The following is an 18,218-nucleotide window of genomic DNA, read 5'->3' as shown; positions in this document are numbered from 1 at the left end:
TTCCTGCTGCAATCCTGAAATCTGAAGTGTTAGTAATGAAAGAGTCCCCAGAACAAGGGTATGGAGCAAAAGCCCACGGAAGTCAGGTAGCAGAGTCATGTGGAGGGATGTGAGCATTTGGGAAGATATGACCAGCAGAAACCAGGCCAGGTAAAGGTGCTACAGGTAGGAGTAAAGGTTCAGTGTTCAGCGATTCCTCTCTCTCAAGCAAAACCAGCAATCTGGAGTTTGCAGTGAACTCTTCTGATTTTAAAATATCAAATGGTGGCAGAGTATGTTTTTATTTGGGGCAGCAAGGTGCCTAGTCCCTAAGAATATCCCATCTTCCATCCAGTTCTGGCCACAGAGAAGTTAAAGGGAAAGCTGTGCTATGGGGACTTCTGGAGAAGTTTTTCCTTCCTGATTAAAGGAATGCTATCTATCTCTGTTCCAGGCTTCCTGCCAGGGAACTGGAAGTGAGCACCATGCTTAGAGCTGCATCAGATGTCTTGTAACCACAGGTGACAGGTTCCTGAAGTAAAAGGGCAGTGGGGTGGAAACAGGGACATCAGGGAGCTAATGTGCAGCCTAAGAGCATCCAGCTTCAGGCTTCTTGGTCAGGGCGTTAGGTAAATAAATATATAACTTAAAATACTGTCAATCAGATATTCTGTTACTTATAGCCAAATATAATCTACCTGATATCAGCAACTAATTCAACAATTTTTAAAACACGGAGCCAATTCTTCTGGCTTAGGAGTGGTTACCAGCTGCTCATCTTCAAACTGCTTCATGGTTTATGCAGTGTGACTTATTCTTCTCTGTAGGCCAGTGCATACGGTAGACAGGTGGGGTGGGTTTGACTGTAGATCCCAGGACCAGGATAGGCAGCCCAGAACCCAGAACACACCCCTGACAGTAGGCTAGCAGCTGAGGGATGCACGTCTTTGTCCACTAGGCCAGCCACACTGCGGCATCCAAGGGTTTTGGAGAGGCCTCTCCATGCCTGTCCTTTGTGGGTCTCTTTCTGGTCAAGGAGAGCTGCATTTGAAATAAGACAGGCAGGGAAGAACACAACTACCAGAAAATAAAAAGCAAATCTAGAAAAAAATGACAATTACCTAAATAACTGAATAAATCACAGATTGCCTCAGAACACTGCAAAGGTCACCCAGTGACATAAAAGTTACCAGTGCTCCACCAGGCAGGCAGACCTTGGTATTTTGAGGGACATGGTCAATGTTCTGGAAGTCACCAAGATCTTAAAAAGGGGACAAATGAATCCCTTTTGAAATGTCCAAACGGGAACAACTTCTTATATCTGACTCTTACATCTGCACATCCCAAACCACATGCACAATGAAACGCAGGTCTTAAAACCTGTGGGATGTACCTGGGTTCAAGAGTCCGCTTTGCCACATCTCAGAATAAGAGGATATGGGTGTGGTCAGCTGGGCAACATCCAAACTTTCCAAAGCCCAGAGAAAGTGTGTGAAGGAGTTGAGGAAATAGTGAGGAGGTACCCCTACTCCACCCACTGCAAACTCTTTACTCTCTCAGCTCTCTCTGCATCAAGCACTAAGTCCAGGGCAAATTCATGGACAGTTCCTGTCCACCACTTTGTTGTGGCAAGGGCTACAAAGCCCCAGGGCAAGCATCTCTAAGAGGGCCTGCTCACAGCCCTGGCTCAGGAGCATTATCATACCAATGAGGGACGGCTCAGAGCCCTGTCATGAAACTGACTCATAAACACATTAGGCATGAGGCCAAGTCAGGCAGACATTCCTAGAAATGCCTTTTCCAAGAAAAGCCAGGAGACAGGGTGTTTGCTACTGCTTTGGTGTACTCCAAGGAGTGGGGGATTATTTCCAGGGAAGCTAATGACATAAGCCTAAGCTCTGGTCATTAAACTCCCTCCTCCACAGTGGGAAATACCCGCGACTCTGGTCCTGATATTGCTCAATCCTCCAATGTGAAGCAGAAGCACAATCTGAAGCACCATCCCACCACAAGCTGTTTCAATGAACATAGCTTCCCTATTCCTGCTCTTCATTTTGCTTCTCATTTTGTACCTTTACTTCCATACAAAGACATGTGGAATAAGTTCTGTCCTGGGAAAGCCAACTGGACTAATCCAGAAAGAAAGTGCAACCTACACGTGTGTTACAAACTCACCTGATAATGCCTGCTGCTGCTGAGAACCTTAAGGGAACACCCTGGGTCAGGCAGAAGGGCACTTCAGATGAGATGTCCTCCTTAGGGGCTCAGCCAACAGCTCAACAGCTCTGCGACGGACCCTCTTCCTCTTCTTCCTTCTTAGTTTGTGCTAGGCTTCCTCACAGACCAGCGCATCCCCAACCCTCCCTCTCTCCATCTAGAGGCCCAGAACCAGGACTAGACAGGTTTTGACCTTCGGAGAGCCCACAGAAAAGATGGTGTGTGGATCGAGCAAAGCCATACCACGCAGTGCTCATTTTTTGAGGCTGAACAATTTCTTCTTACTTGAAGACCACAGGGCTTGGTGGCTATGATCCCCACTGGGGGAAATGAGGCAGTCCTGTCCTGTTGATAAGGACTCTGACTGCATGAGCCCAGGGATCTGGCCAAGTGCCCTGAAGGGCAGCTGGGTTTACCCCCAGCCAGCCATACTGACAGCATGTCACAAGAATCAGGATACTTTTCTCTCCCCTCAACAGAGTATAAATACGTGTGTGTTTATACATGTATGCATGAAAGCAAAGGAGAAAAATTCAGAAAAGGCAAGCATCCTTAGATTTTGTTTTCTCTCAGAAAAGAATGATTGAAAAAAACAAATGGTTGAAGTGTTCTATCTGGCCCCAGGCTCTGGAAAGTAGGCTCAGATCAGAGAGCTGCTTTCTCTTGGGGCAAAATCAGTCCAGGCCCCCCAGTCCTGTCTGGTGCCCTCCAGCCAGAACACTGACTGTGAAGCCCTCACCCCACCCAGAAGCAAGTAAGAAGGAATGTTCTTCACCTTTACAGACACTGGTAGGGCTGTTTTATTAGGTCACAGCATTAAACACATAAAACTCACATTTATACTAGTGATTCTCCAACTTTTCTATTTCCTGCACTGTCAACATTTTTTAAAAATTGGGAATGTGTGTGCCATACTTTTCTTTTTAAATTATTTTCATTACATAAGTTTCAGGTATACATTATAATTTGACATCTGCATACATTACACAGTGATCACCCCCAAAATCTAGTTTCTATCCATCACCATATAATTAAGCCCTTCCTCCCCCTCTTTCACCCATCCCCAACATTCTAAACCTCTGGTAACCACTGATCTATTCTCTGTATGTATGAGTTTGTTTTGGTTTTGTTCGTTCGTTCGTTCATTGTGTTTATTGGCTTTTTAGATTCCACATGAGTGAAATCATCTGGCATTTGTTTTTCTCTTTCTAACATGTCACTTAGCATTATGCATTCAAAGTCCATCTACGTGTCACAAGTGGCAAGATTCATTTTTTTTTTTTATGGCCGAGTAATATTTTATTGTATACATGTACCACATCTTCCTTATCCATTCATCCATTGATAGACACTTAATGTTGTTTCTATATCTTGGCTATTGCAAATAATGCTGCAATAAACATTGAGGTGCATTTACCTTTTGAATTAGTGTCTTCGTATCTTTTGATAAATACCCAGAAGTTGAAATAGCTGGATCACATAGTTGTTTTATTCTTAATTTTCTGAAGAATTGCTATACTATTTCCATAGTGGCTGCTTCAATTTATAATCTCACCAACAGTGTGCAAGCGTTCCCTTTCCTCTACATCCTCCTCAGCATTTGCTATTTATTTTCTTTTTGATAACAGCCATTCTAACAGGTGTGAGGTGATATCTCACTGTGGTTTTGATTTGCATTTCCTAATAATTAGTGATGATGAACATCTTTTCATGTACCTGATGGCCATCTGTATGTCTTCTTTGGAAAGATGTCTATTCAGATCCTCTGCTCATTTTTCAATCAGGTTGTTTGTACCTTACTTTTCATTTTGGCAGATAAGGTTATTTAAAAAACAAACTAAAACTAACAAACAAACAAACAAAAAAAACCCAAAAAAACCCTCTCTACCATCTACAACATCATTTCAGAGAGAATAGTTCAACACTAAAAAAACTTAGGAAGACATACGCTAAAACTAAAAATAGTGAGTTTTTTAAGTTAAATAAGGGAAGTTTTATGAAAAAAAACACATTTTCCATGGACTGCAAAGTCCTTAGGAGTCCTGTGTGAGCACATATGGGTGTTCTCATGTGTGTATGCACATGTATGTGCACCTCTAGAAGGGCCACTAAGGACTACCTAGCTCTGATCTTGCAAAATTGCTTTTTAAATAATGAAAATAGAGAAAAATAGAAATAAGAGCAAAGGAGACATCAGCTAAACTAAAGAAATATACACAAAAAGATAGGGAGGTGGAATAAGGCAAGGAAGTTTTAATGACATTTTAAATATAAATTCTCTGTATTGCTAATGACTCTTCTCCTCACTGAAAAATCTCAAGAAATTTAGAGATCTGCTCAATTCTCTAACCACAGAATGTCAAAAAGGCTCTACTGTAACAATGTAATACTATTGACTTCACAGCACAGACCAAATTCCCCTGGACTTGATAGAAGATTAAAAAAGATAACTACATTCTTAATGATGTCTAAATACAAAACACCAATTTAATAAATGTTAAAATAAGAAGAAATAAAAGAAGCTACTATACATCTAACTATCCACTCTCAAAATACATTAATACTCCTTACCTGAATAGACAGAAAATATAATCTTATTTTTGGAAATGCTTAGTATTCATAAAAAACACTTTTACTTATCTCACTTGGTACTATAAAAATTGTGATAGGTATTTTACAGTGAGAGAAGTAAGTTAAATAACTTGCCTAAGAAAGCATAGAAAGAAAGCAAATGTAAATATTTCCAAAGCCTTAATTCACCAAACCACCCTACACTAGCCACTTGGGAGAACATGTAGTGTGTGCACTTGATACAAATTCTAGGATGCCTCTAATTGTGACAAATCATGCAAAATGCAGCAGCCTGGGTCTGGGGGGTTATTACAACTATGAGAACTTGAACTTTCACATTTCCTGACTTTGCAAGGCAAGGTGGTAGGGGGAACTGAGCTAAAATTTTAATGCGTTAAAATTACCTCAAACCAGGTTTATGCATATTAAGTTCCTGGAAGATAAGATGGGGGTATTTGTAAGCATAAGGCCAAGAAAGAAAACCGACCTTTCTGGGGAGTTTGCAGCAACTGAATGCCAAGTGAAAGCAGTCTCAAAAGGTCATAAACCTCTAACTAAGCATAATTAGCAAGAAGAATTCCTGTTGGTATAGAAATTTGTGGGTAAAGATTTAGGATATAAAATCTCAAAATCCAAAGCTGGAAATAATTTTAAAAATCTGTAAGTTTAAAACACAAGCAATACAGTTTTCTGAAATTTATTTTGTCATTAAATGTAGGAATTCTTAGGCATCAGGAATTACAAGTGCCTAGACTAAAGAACTACTAGTTCTAATTTGGTTACCCAGAGTATATATTCCAAGTGATAGGCATGATTCCTCTCACTTTGTTAAGCAGAGCATTAAGAGTATTTATCTCCTGGCCACCCACTTTGGTTGATGATACAGAAGTGAAGGTTCATTTCAGTCTTCATAGGCTCCTAATATTTGCAGGCTACCCAAAGTGTGGTAGGTCACATAAAGAGTCAGTGTTCTGCATGCCAACATTAAGTTAATAGTCTGATTATATCATGAAAGCATATTTGCTGTTCGAAGGCATGCTATGTTTTTCAGTGAAATATTTGTAAAAGGTAAAGAGAAACTCAAGCTATTTCACGAGTTATCTCTTAACATACAAAGTACACTCAAAATTCAAACTTAACTTCATAATTTCCATATAACTTAGTACAGCAAGAAATATTTATAGAATCATGGACATTTACATGCTCAAAGCCCTACTTACACATAAGCTTTGCTATTACTAAGGGATTAAAACTAAGTTCCCCAAAGAAGGACCTATACTCATAACTAAAACAGTAGAATGTCAGTTTTTCTGTCTTTCAATGAGTTATGATCTTGACTTTCTTTTTCAACTGAAACAGAGATCATACTATTGTAGGACTTGACTCGAAAGAGCATCGATGGTGCATTCTCCACATAGTCCTATCATTAGACCCAAACATAAATGCTGTAATAATTAACTATTGGAAACTGGTTTCCCACACTTACGCTTTCATCCAGGTACAAGGAAAGGGTTAAAAAGGCAAACCATACATTTTAACAAAATCATTGTACATATTTTGGACAGATGAGAACTAATTCAAATCTTATGAGTTAGTCCTCTGGCCCCAAGGTAACTGTGTTTGGGCTAATTTTGCCAGAAGATTTGAACTGATCCACGAGACTGGAACTCAGAGAAGCGGCTGTTGCATTCTCTGTCACTCTGGTTTTTCCACGTAAGCACATCTTCCAAGTAAATGAAGCAGGCTTCCTGAGCATCAAAACTTATTTTCAACTACCTTTTCTATAACTCTCAAGATATAGTAATATACTTTTATTTTGAGTAGAGTAAAATTATACTCTTATTTTTGAAAGTACTTAGAGTTCATAGAGAATATTTTCACACACATGATCTCATCTCCAAAATTGTGAAGGCAGGCCTTTTTCAGATGAAAGACTTGAAGTTTAGATGGGTTAAAATGACTTGCCTAAAGTAGATGAAACTGGTTTTATATTTGAGATATCTAATTCTAGGTCTACTGCTTACTTGTCCATATAACGCAGGACCACTCAATCAATGCCCAGTCTTCACTTGGTAAGTCAGGGTTATTGTCCTGGTAAGTGCAGTGCTTGGCTCCTAACAAAGCTGAGAAGCCCTGGGGGCAGCTCAGGTACAGGTGGTCATCTACCTTGACAACAAATATCCAAAATGTATTACAGTTTGATTATTCCAAAGAGTCAAATTTCCAATCAGGTATTGATATATTCAGTGTTAGAATCTCAGTTTGAGATAACGGCAAAGCAACCAGTCTAAAAATAGCCATCAAAACACAAGCAGAAGATTGCTGTGGTCTTCAGAGAAAGGCAGTGGCTCACTTCCTTCCGTACACACCATGCCCTTCCAACCACTTCTGTTTCTTGACACGACTAGTAACCAAGGAAGTTCTCTAATGCTCTTCCCCTCCTTCCAGACCTAAGCTACTACTGTTTTCCTATTGATCTCAGAAAAATCCTTCTTCTACCACCCTCAATATTAAAGTCTGACTTTTCCTGTGAAATATAGAGAGTTAGCATGGAAACACAAGCCCTGGGTAGAACATAATTGCCCCCACTTCTAACTTGTCCCTGCCCTTTCCTGGTCTAACGCTATACCACCTTGTCCTCCTGCTCAATCCCCTCATCCTTCTTCACACCAATCTATCCTAGGTCTAGCCTCATTTTTTTCAAACAAGGAGATTCCCCCCAAATTATTGCATAAACTGTGATTTCACTGCAGCAATGAAAAATCAAGGTTGGCTAATGTTCCAATTTGACAGCTTTCAAGAGAGGAACACTAAACATAAGATTATGCGGTCTGTACTTATATAGGATTTGTAGGCAATAGAACTCAAGAACCATGAAGGATAAATCCTGACAAGCCTATGGACTCCCAAATTCACAAACGGCACCAAAGCTTATAGTTTCTCTGATGAAATGCAGTGACATGTAATTCTAGGAGGGTCACTGTGTCTGACAGCACAAGGCTAGACTGAAAAGCTGAGGTTGGGGTCTGCGAGATACACCGAATGGCTAAATATTTTACTTCTGCCCCAGCCTCTCAGTCTGCATGGTTCAAATCCACGCTTTAGTAAAACTGTTATCTGCTCCACGTCATGATCTTTCTGGGTCATTTCTGAAAACTGAAGAGTGTGAGTGTTAAAGCTGTAACTGCTGTAGGTCTCCAGAGGCCTGACCTTCATTCTGCCAAAGCCTAATCCTATGGGTCTCTATATGCTGCTGTGATCTGGAAAAGATAGCAATTACAAATTTCAGCTGTGAGGAATAGAGGATTGGACTTTCCTAAACCAGAAAGTTCTATTCACTCAACTCAGACAGGCTTTAGAAGTATGCTGTCCCACATGGTGGTGACTAGCCATATGTGGCTATTGAGTACTTGAAATGAAGCTGATCTAAACTTGAGATGTGTTGTAAATGTAAAAAAAGAGCCTTAATATAAAAAAAGGATGTAAACTATCTCATTAAAAAATATTGAGCATGTGGTTGAAATGATAGTACTTTGGATATACTGGGTTAAATAAAACATATTACTAAAACTAGTGTCACCTATTTCTTTTTTATTTTTACTTTTTTTTTAAATGTGGCTCCTAGAAAATTTAAAATTACATGTATGGCTTGCATTTGTGGCTCATATTCTATTTCTGTTGGACAGTGCTGCATTACACAAAATCTAACAGCTTCTTTAAGGGTTTGCTTCTAGAGAAAGGATGAACATGCTAAAGGTTTGGTTTGAGGTATCCTTTTTAAAAATTAGATTCTCCTTTAGACATCTCATCAGTTAGAGCAGAGTAGAAGGATCGGCAAACAAGAAGCACACCTCCAGCTACAGTTCTGCCCAACTCAGCAGCATAAACTTTTGTGGGCCTCAGGGTCTCTCCTGGAAGGCAGCAGCTATGCACAGCATCAAGGGTCCCATTGCCTCCAATAACTTCACTGTCCTTTACTTATTTGACTTTACTGTCTTTAATTCATTTTTAGTATCTTCAAATAATACAGAAAAAAAAAAAAAAAACTTACAGGTTTTGAGATGGTGAATCCGCTGCTGGAATGCACAGGTACTTAACCCCCTGTAGAATGATAAAAAATAAAATAAAATAAAAGATGATATCCAGTACAGAAAAATATTTAAAGGAACTATTTATTCAGATCAAAAAAATAAAAAATAAAAAGGAGAAGTTTTTTTACTCATCTTTTGTTGCCAAGGAACGAAGAAAAACTCTTTAATTAAGGTTCCTGGTTATTTTCTGTGGTCATGTGTACAAATATTCATGTTCTAGGTTGGAAACAGCTTGTAAACAGGGTACATCAAAAGAGTAAAATAATTGAGTACTTTCTGGTAAGTGTCAACAATTTTCAGAACTATCATCTCAGATGCCTGTTCATATATTCCACATTTTTTAAAAATCTATTTCACTTAGAATCCAGTGTTATTAAAAACCTTAACATGATGACTAAAAACTATAACGTTACAGTTTTCTATATTAAATTTTAGTATGAGGAGAATTACAGTTTCACTGGTGCACTTGATAGGAGCTTTTATACATCGAAAACAATTTTCAGAGGAGTAAAGTTTTGTGTACTAAACTAAGTTTTTTTAAAATAATGGACAGTTCTAAAAAACAAACTTCATATAGTTCTCTAAAAAAATCTATAAAAATGTTAATGTAAATTTATGCTGCACAAAAATGCTAAATGAGTTTTATTAAAGATCTGCTTGTTTCTTCAAAAGGGCTTAAAGTATAGTTTAAAAGGTCTTCAATGTCAAGTGAAAGTACAAAATCTAGAAACCTCTGCAAAAGAATATGGCTTCATGAAAACTAAGAGGAACCATTTTTGATCCCTTCTTCTCTTGATAGCCTACTCTCATAGAGTCTTGCCACCATGTCATGAATAAGTATGTGAGTGTGTGTATGTGTACATATCAGAAAACAGAAAAAAAAAAAAAACTGAAGAGAGTCATAAAATAACATCCAGAATTTTTTGAATTTTTTTGTAGTTGATCATTAAAATTTTACTGTTAACTCCTATCATTAGGAATTTCTGTGTTGTATGTGCTAATGTAGTCTTGTAAGGAACATCTAAATTTGTAGCTGCCCCAAACCCTGGCACAGATCCACATTTTGATACTTCCCCACAAGTGAATCCTACTTTCCCAATACACAATCCACACAAACCACATTTCTCAATCTCCTTTGCTATTAGGGTACAAACTCAGGACCTGGTTTCATCATCTGACACACTTACATGAGCTAGATTTGGAAACAGGACATAGAAAGAGTCAGATGGGCTAAGAACACCTGCTTTGCAGGTGCAGGTGGCGGCAGTGTGGTAGCAGATCTTACTGAGCCAGTTCTGTGATGTGGTCTGGGTGTTGTTCCTGGAACCTCAGATGAAATCCTGTTTCTCCAGTTCCTCTGAGGAGACCAAAAAGCTCTCAACAAACTCATTGCTGCTGAAAGTGGCTCAGAGTAAAACCTGTTGTCTGTAACTAAGACATGAGTGATACAATTCCCCCTAATGTCTCCCACTATTTTGAGAGGTTGGAAAACATTTTTTTCCTTAGTTCTTATTTACATATATATATATTTTTCCAGCTTGAGTCAATCATTACATCTTCTAACGAAGGCTCCTTTGAGTCTTGAAGATGATGAATTTTACCGTTGCTTATCCATACAGAACACTTCACATAAAACCAAACAGGCTTTAATATGCCAAAGGTAAAATTTAAGGCTCAGCTGCTAGAAAAAAGTGAAGCAGCAGATTCTTCCTCTTTCAAGTCTCGCTTCATCATCCCTAACTGCCTCCTTCTGTCTGTACTCATTTTTCCTGGACTCTGGGCACTGTGCTCTGTCAGAAACATCAAGGCAGTTGTCTGAAGTTCTAAAGAACCTCCAAACTCACAGAGGTATTAGAGCAGTGGTTTAAAGGGAAATAAAATGGAAAAGAAAATGATACTGTAAAAAAATAAAGGCATTTCACTCCTTTCCTCCATCGAGGCCAAACAAGCTTGTTGGTATAGAGAGACACACACTGATCATTTCATACATCCACCATTGAAATGACTCATTGACTTTTTTCTTTTACACTTAAATGAGACTTGGCTGTGGGTCAGGGCCCAGAAGCTTGTGAAATTTTTTCCTCCCACACACTTCCTCACCTCTTTCAGATTAATACTTCCAGAGGGATATTTAGGTTTCTACCTTCCCCTCCATTGTGATCATCAGTTTGAGCAACATAAATTAATCAAGGATGCTGAGGTGGATCCCCTCTAAGATAGGATGAAAATGCCTGCCTGTCACACACACTGAGTGACAGTCACTTAATTTTAAAGTAGCAGAATCTAAAGTCAGTCCAGCCCATATATTGGGAAGAAAGAAAAAACAAAACAAAACAAAAAAACGGAGAAAAGGAAGAGAATGGTCAGAAGGGGAGGCTAAAAAGCTCTTAGCTGATTAAAAGAATTCATGATAAACGTCAACAGCGGTGCAGTTAGAAAGCACTGTGCTTCCTTTAAGAGTCCCCCAAATGGGGTCACATTCACCTTCACGGTGCCTAATGCTCAAAAGGAAAGGAGGCCAGCCCTATAGGGCAGAAAGATGGTAAAGGGTATCCCTCCCTTCCTGAGACAGAGGAGGAAGAGGCAACTTTGGTCCATGCTGGTCCCCTCACCCTCACTAGTGGGATGGGTGTGTGGCAGCTATAGCTTCCCATCTATAAAGCTTTTAAGGAAGAACAAAGTAGTTCCTGGTCACAAGTTCGGGGATCCTCTACAGTTAAGGCTGGACAGAGAAAGTATAAAACATAAGATTATGTCCTCTCAAAGATACAACACTAACTTTCTTTGGAATGGTGCCTGTCACATAAAGGTAGGCATTCACTAAATGTTTGTTGAATGATGAGAATAAGGTGAAAAACAATTAACATGGGAACACACTATAAGAATAGTGTAATGGAAGAAAAATATTGTAAAATGCCCATGTCTTATCCTGATGATCACGGAAACAAGAAAGCTGGACTTTCAGCCATTCCATGTGAGGGCACGTTGCACAAACATGCTCCAGACATCAGTCTCCCGCCTGTCTACTCCAATGGGATGTGCTAAGAAGCATCTCACTGTGATCTACAATAAGAAGGGAACAAATTATGCAAATGCAGTATAGAAAGGAGTCAAAACTGTCAAAAATCTTCAGCTGCTCACCGCCTAAGAACATGTATTTATCTTGGCTTAGTCATTAACAAAGCACAAGAAGTATCTCTCTTGGAGGCCACAGATTGTAGAACATAAAGTACTTGAAAAAAGGCTTCAGATGCCTGCACATGTGTATAACACATGGCAGTTAATTACTAATTCAGAAAGCAGCAAGAGTGCTGGCAGCATGAAGGATCTCAACGCTACCAGAAATCTGGATGAACTTAACTTATCCTAGGATTAACGGACTGGGTCCTGCAAATGTTTTGATGTGATGTGGAATAAATTTTTCATTTAATTGGACCTAAACAACAGACCATTCTCTAGTGCTGAAGTTTGTAGAGACAGAGATGAGGGACAGAATGTTTTTAGCTAAGTTATATAAAGTATAGCAAACCTAAAGTAAAGAAAAAAAATCTGAAAAAATTCCTAAGTTATAAAAATAGCAGGAGTGTTTCCTAAGTTATAAAAATAGCAGGAGCATTTGCTATGCATTATCTACTACTTCATACTACCTCAAATATTTTTTAAAAACCCATCAAACTAAAATTGGTTACCTTCTTTTTAAAATAAAATTATTACTAAATAAATAAAAATTCAGTAATTTCTATGATGTTTCAAAAAAGTGATTACCAGAAAGCCAATTAACATTAAACTTTTAAGGAGTTAATAAATGTCAAGTTACAGGCTTCAATTTAGATAGCTGAACCAAGACAGCACTGAAATATAAAAATAACTCAGTTAAAGGAAAGAGACTCAGACTGTGCTTTAAGACTGTTGTGATTTCTATGAGGGACAAAGAGCAGTCGATTTCTTCTGACAATATGGCATTTTGAATGGCTTAACATGTTCAGCAAATTGTACCAATACTGATAAGATGAGGACCACAGGGAGGGAAAAGGTAGAGAATTAAGAAAAAGCCTCTTATATACACTGACCACACACACTAAATATTCATAATACCAAGCAACACATCAATTAGTATGACATAATGTAAAAAGAAATTAGGAAAATACAGAAGAGTTATGTGAAATCTGCCAAAGAAAGTTTTTTGGATGAAGTTTTGGTATTGAGTTTTGAAAGAAACAATAGACATCACTTGGCTGAGAAAAGAGTTTAGAAAGTATCCCAGGGGCTCTTCTTGAACAAATGGTTAAAGTTTTCTAAGTGCACATTCTCAAAAGTTCTAATATTGTTCAGTTTTCTGTTTCAAAAAGCATAGTAACCACCAAAAGTAAGTTTTTGCCTTTCTTTGGGCCTGAAACTAAAGATACACCCAAAACGGTATGTAGGCAAGGACTTAAAAGTAGGGTGAAGATTCTGATTTCAGGACTAGTAAAGAGATCAAACTCTCGCTTGTTTCAAGTACAATTTCTAAAATTCACTGTTCTTTTCTTTCTGAAACATCATTAAGTAAGAGTCTTCTTAAGAACCTAGTTGACATTCTACTTTTCGAAAGATAAGGCCCTTCAGAATCTGTTTTATCTCTCCCAGAAAAGCTAACAAAAACCAGTTATGGAGTACAATTATATTCTCTGCAACAACCTATTCGAAATCTAAGAGAAAATATAAGTAGAAGAAGGTGGTGCTCGCTAAGGGTCCAGAGTCCGGAAATTTCTGCAGTGGAAGAGTTATTTTAGTTGCTAATAAAATTGACATGCTTAGAAATCTTGGTTTTTCATCTTATCCCAGTACCACTTAGCAACATAGGAGGGGACTCTTCTATACAGATGATATATATTTTTTTGAAAATCACATTTACAAAGTATCAGGATAGCATGCCGAACTGGATTTTGCAGTTCCTAAACAGTGAACTTTTTATTAACAATGATCATCTAACACCCATTAACAAGTTGAGTGAAATAAACTGGGGACCCTATTCAGAGCTAATTTCACAATATTCCCAAAAAATGTGACTCCAAAAAAAAAATTTAATTTAATTTAAATTTGGGCTGTTCCACACCTGACCGGGAGCAAGACCATTGCTTATACTGTAGTCCCTCCTCTGAAGTTTTGCTTTCCAAGGTTTTAGTTACCTGTAGTAAACCACAGTCTGGAAATAGTAAATGAAAAATTCCAGAAATAAACAATTCATAAGCTTTAAATTGCGTGCCATCCTGAGTAACATGATAAAATCTTGCACCGTTCTAATCCGTCACACCTGGAACGTGAATTTTTCCTTCAACCAGCACATCTAAGCTGTAGACGCTCCCCACCCATTAGTCACTTAGTGGCCCTCTGGGTTATCAGATCAACTGTCAAGTTATCGCAGAGCTAGTATTCCAGTAACTCTTATTTTACTAACTGATGGCCCCAAAGCACAAGAGTAGTGATGCTGGCAATTAGAATATGTCAAAGAGAAGCCGTAAAGTATATGTGTATGTATAGGAAAAACTATAGTGTGTGTATGTATAAATGTATATATATTTATTTATATACACACACATACACAAGGTACTATCTGTGGTTTCAAGCATCCATTGGGAGTCTTGGAACATATACCCCTAGGATGAGGAGGGAGGGAACTACTGTACACTATCACAGAAAACAAAAGTCTCCCACTTGAGACTACTTCTGCATTTTTTTGTGGTAAAATATAGATAATATACATAAAAATATACATAACATTTTAGCCCTTTTAAATATATAGTTCAGTGGCATTAAGTATATTCACATTTGCATCTCTACCATGCATTCTCCCCAATTTTTCATCTTCCCAAATGGAAACTCTGTACCCTGTAAGCACTAACTCCCCATTCTCCCTGCCCTCAGCCCCTGGTAACACCCCTTCTACTATCTGTCTCTGTGAATTTGACTACTTCCGCCCTTTTATATAAATTTAAAGGTGATTTGATCCTGAAAAAATTAGTTTGGCTCCACTCTTAAAGACCAAAGAGACAGCAAGCACTGACTTGAAATTGCTTTCAGATGTAGGCTAGGTATGAAAACCTTAGTCTCCTTTACCAAAGCCCCTTTGCATAGTGTCTCTCTCCAGAGAAAGCATAGAAAAGTTCTATCTAGTTTATGTATGTGGAAGCCAAATCCAGTACCTGGCACATTCATTTGATTATTATTTCCCCTCAATTTAAGAATTTTCACATAGCCGATAACATTTTAATGGGAATAAGTAGACTACAAAAGTATATCCTTAGTAAGATTATATCTGCAGAAACTTACATGTCTGTCAACTAAGAACTAGAAGTTAGCATAAAAAACAAAAACAGATAAAGTCCAGGGGGTAAGACTGTTGGCTACCTCTCTTTTTAGCTGTTCGTATATCCTAACAAAAATCTCAAAGAAATAACTGTAGAAAATGACCACAGAGGATAACATAGCCCTTTGGTTATTAATGCTACATGACACATGGTTTTTAAGTCCAGGCTCCAAATCAAAGATGGATTCTCCTAAGGTGCCTATTTGCCTCTGGTTCTTCTTGCACCAGCTAAATTTAGGAGACACGACTACAAATAACAACTTCCAAGAACTCTGTGGTGCTTGATGGGTGGGGAGGGGTGGTAAGGTCAGAGTGGAGAGATAAGATTTAGCCCTTGGTGTGATTTTGTGAGAAAAAATGCAAATGAGAAACCTCTAACACCTGTTGACTTCTTTCAGGTTAGTCAAAAAATGACATACATTTGACTTGCCAGATCACCAGATGAGGACCCAAAAGCTTATTTTTGCTCCAGCTATTTCAATGAAAGGCTAAAGTGGGCATAGTCAGCACATCGGATTTCCTTGAGCCAACAAGGGTGGGTTATGGGAAGACAGCAAGGGAGGTTTAAGCCAGCTCCAGCCTACCACCGAAAGCCTTCTCTGTGATTTCAGTTCTGAGGACTTGCTGATATACCCAGTGTGACTCATGAAAACAAGGCCAGTTTCAGCAATGTCTCCACACGAAGTAATTGCATAGTATTACTTAATGTTAATGCTAAATGTCCATATCAAAAAATTATCATGCATGAAAACCCGATGCTTAGAAATCAGCAGTAAAAATCATCAGTAGAGATACTTCAGAGGCATTCTACAGATACCAGGTGTAAAAGATACAAAGGTAAATTTTTATCCAATCATGTGTGTTACTGCAAAACAAAACAAAACAATCAAACAAAAAAAGCAAACAAAAATCAGGTGCTCCTTCCTGCCTACAAAGTAAAGAAGACCCTCTCTAAAGTCTAATACTTGTCTACAACTTACCTCCTGACCTCACCTGCTGTCTCTCTGCTACTTTCCCTAGCACACCATCAGGCCTTGGCCTGCCTGAGAGTCTCTCCAAATGTCCTATACTTTCCTGCCCACCCCTCCCCAGGGTTCCTGAGGTTTCTTCTTTCTGGAATACCCTTCTCCTTCAGGATTCTTCCCAGGAGCACTTCCTCAGTAAAACTTCTCCCGATGTAACCTGCCAGCCTCTACAGAGAGCCTTCCCTGACCTCATTTCCCTCCCCTCAGAATGACTCCAGCTCTCTGTTCTAAATGCCCCCACAACACATAACACAAAGCCAGCAGGAAGGCACTAGGAAGCCAGCACAGAGGACAATAACTTCTTGGAATTGTCAGTCTCTCCCATTAGACCCCAAATTCCATCAAGGCCTAGATCCTATCTTAGTCACCTTTCTTTCTGTATCCTAGCACCTCTCTCTTCCAAGATCATCAATGAATGGTTGCTAAGAGAAGGACAGACTACATGGGAAGAGAGATCTACTTTAGAATTTTAATCATATGGCCACCAATCCAATATGCACTTAGAACACTGTTCCCACACCAGACAGAGGCACCTACTGTTGGCTCCAGAGTCATGGTCCAGTGCAGGCAGGCCAGGTGCAAGCAGTCTTAAAGAGTGAGGCCTCCATCTTTAGTTTTCTACATGCTCTAAATGTTCTGAGCAGAATTTTATGACTGGTCTCACTAATAATGGAAAATTATAACTAAGGTGAAGACAGGCAAAATAATCAAAAATTTTCAACTCTTGCATTAAACTGTGGACTAAATGGCACCAAGCTTCAGATCCAACGTAGGCTCCTAGAAGATGCTGGCCCAATCACTAAGTTCCATCCCAGTTATGCTCCTGGCCACCTGGCCATGAAGACCAGAGTTAGCAAACTGAGACCTGTATTTAATGGGACAAAACCATACCTGCTTATCAACATATCATCTAGACTCTAGAGTTCCTTTTACACTCTAGGGGACAGTAGTGTACAGCCACAGAAACCTTAGGGCCCACAAAGCCCAAAATATTTACTATCTAGCCCTTGATAGAAAAAATGCCAAGCCCTGGTCTAGACAGTAACATTTTGTAAAGTCATTTTGAAGACTTGGAGATCATTTTGTGTATCACATTTTCCTTCTATGTTTAAGTATCTGATATACCACACCGTTTTCTTAGAATTGCAACATTCTTAATCATCAGCGTTGCTCAGTTCTCTTCCTTTTTCTCTGCAAGAGAGAGGGACAGAGGAGTTTCCCTCTAACATGGGACTTTTTAAACAAGGAAATTAGATGTAACATGTTAAACACTAAATGCAGTTGGTAGGTGCTCAATAAATGGTAGAAGGCAAGTCTGTTGTCAGTGGCCTCGACCTCAATGGCAGTACTCAGTTATCAGCAAATATAGTGTCAAACAGACCAGGCTGCAGAATGCTGACAGCAGATGAGTCAAGAGAACCAGTGGAAAGAGCGATGCTCACTCTTCTGTTTGTCTCTTAGACCTGGACAAATACACTTGCCTGAGCCATCTTCACTTTCTTGGCAAGAAGATGACTGACTTCTTAAATACAGCTCTCTACTCAGGGAGCAAAGAGCATTGCTTGGAACATCATTTGTGGTTTCTTTTACAAAGTACTGAACAAATGAGTTCTCATACTCCCTAACTTAAGATAAAATGATGAATCTACTGCAAGGTGAGTTAATGACTTTATAGACTGCCACTTGTCTTCAGGCTTGGACACAATCCACAGCACTTAAAATTTTTCTAAATAACAATTACAATCCCTTGGGCCTAATGTCACATCCTCCATGTAGGATTAGACCTTGGAAATAGTGTTGAGAATGAATGAAACACTGACCCAGGGCAGGGAATTGCCCTAAGAGCTGGCCAGTCCTTTGTGGGTAGGGCTAAGATGAATGACTTGCAAAGGCTAGATGTGGTAAAGGCCAATGTGTGAGCTGCACAAGAAGGGCCTCGGAGCTCAGAGCAGTGAGAAAACACTGTGGGCTGCAGGTGGAAAGTAAAGA

General features: G+C 39.0%; 1 protein-coding gene across 7 annotated transcripts in view; it reads right to left on the bottom strand.

Moving 5' to 3' along the window:
* DUSP22 (dual specificity phosphatase 22) overlaps positions 1 to 18,218 on the bottom strand; it is a 57,312-nt gene that overhangs the window by 6,325 nt on the left and 32,769 nt on the right. For all 7 annotated transcript variants that reach the window (XR_003048447.1, XM_006918858.3, XM_015594822.2 and 4 more), the window contains one exon: positions 8,819 to 8,868. Coding sequence is in view for 6 of the 7 variants with exons in the window: in XM_006918858.3 (XP_006918920.1) it covers positions 8,819 to 8,868 (50 nt within the window). In the remaining variant the exon portion in view is untranslated. The remainder of the gene's footprint in view (positions 1 to 8,818; positions 8,869 to 18,218) is intronic.

This window comes from Pteropus alecto, unplaced genomic scaffold (assembly GCF_000325575.1).
Source record: "Pteropus alecto unplaced genomic scaffold, ASM32557v1 scaffold58, whole genome shotgun sequence".
NCBI lineage: Eukaryota > Metazoa > Chordata > Mammalia > Chiroptera > Pteropodidae > Pteropus > Pteropus alecto.
This window is presented reverse-complemented; position numbering and strand designations above follow the sequence as displayed.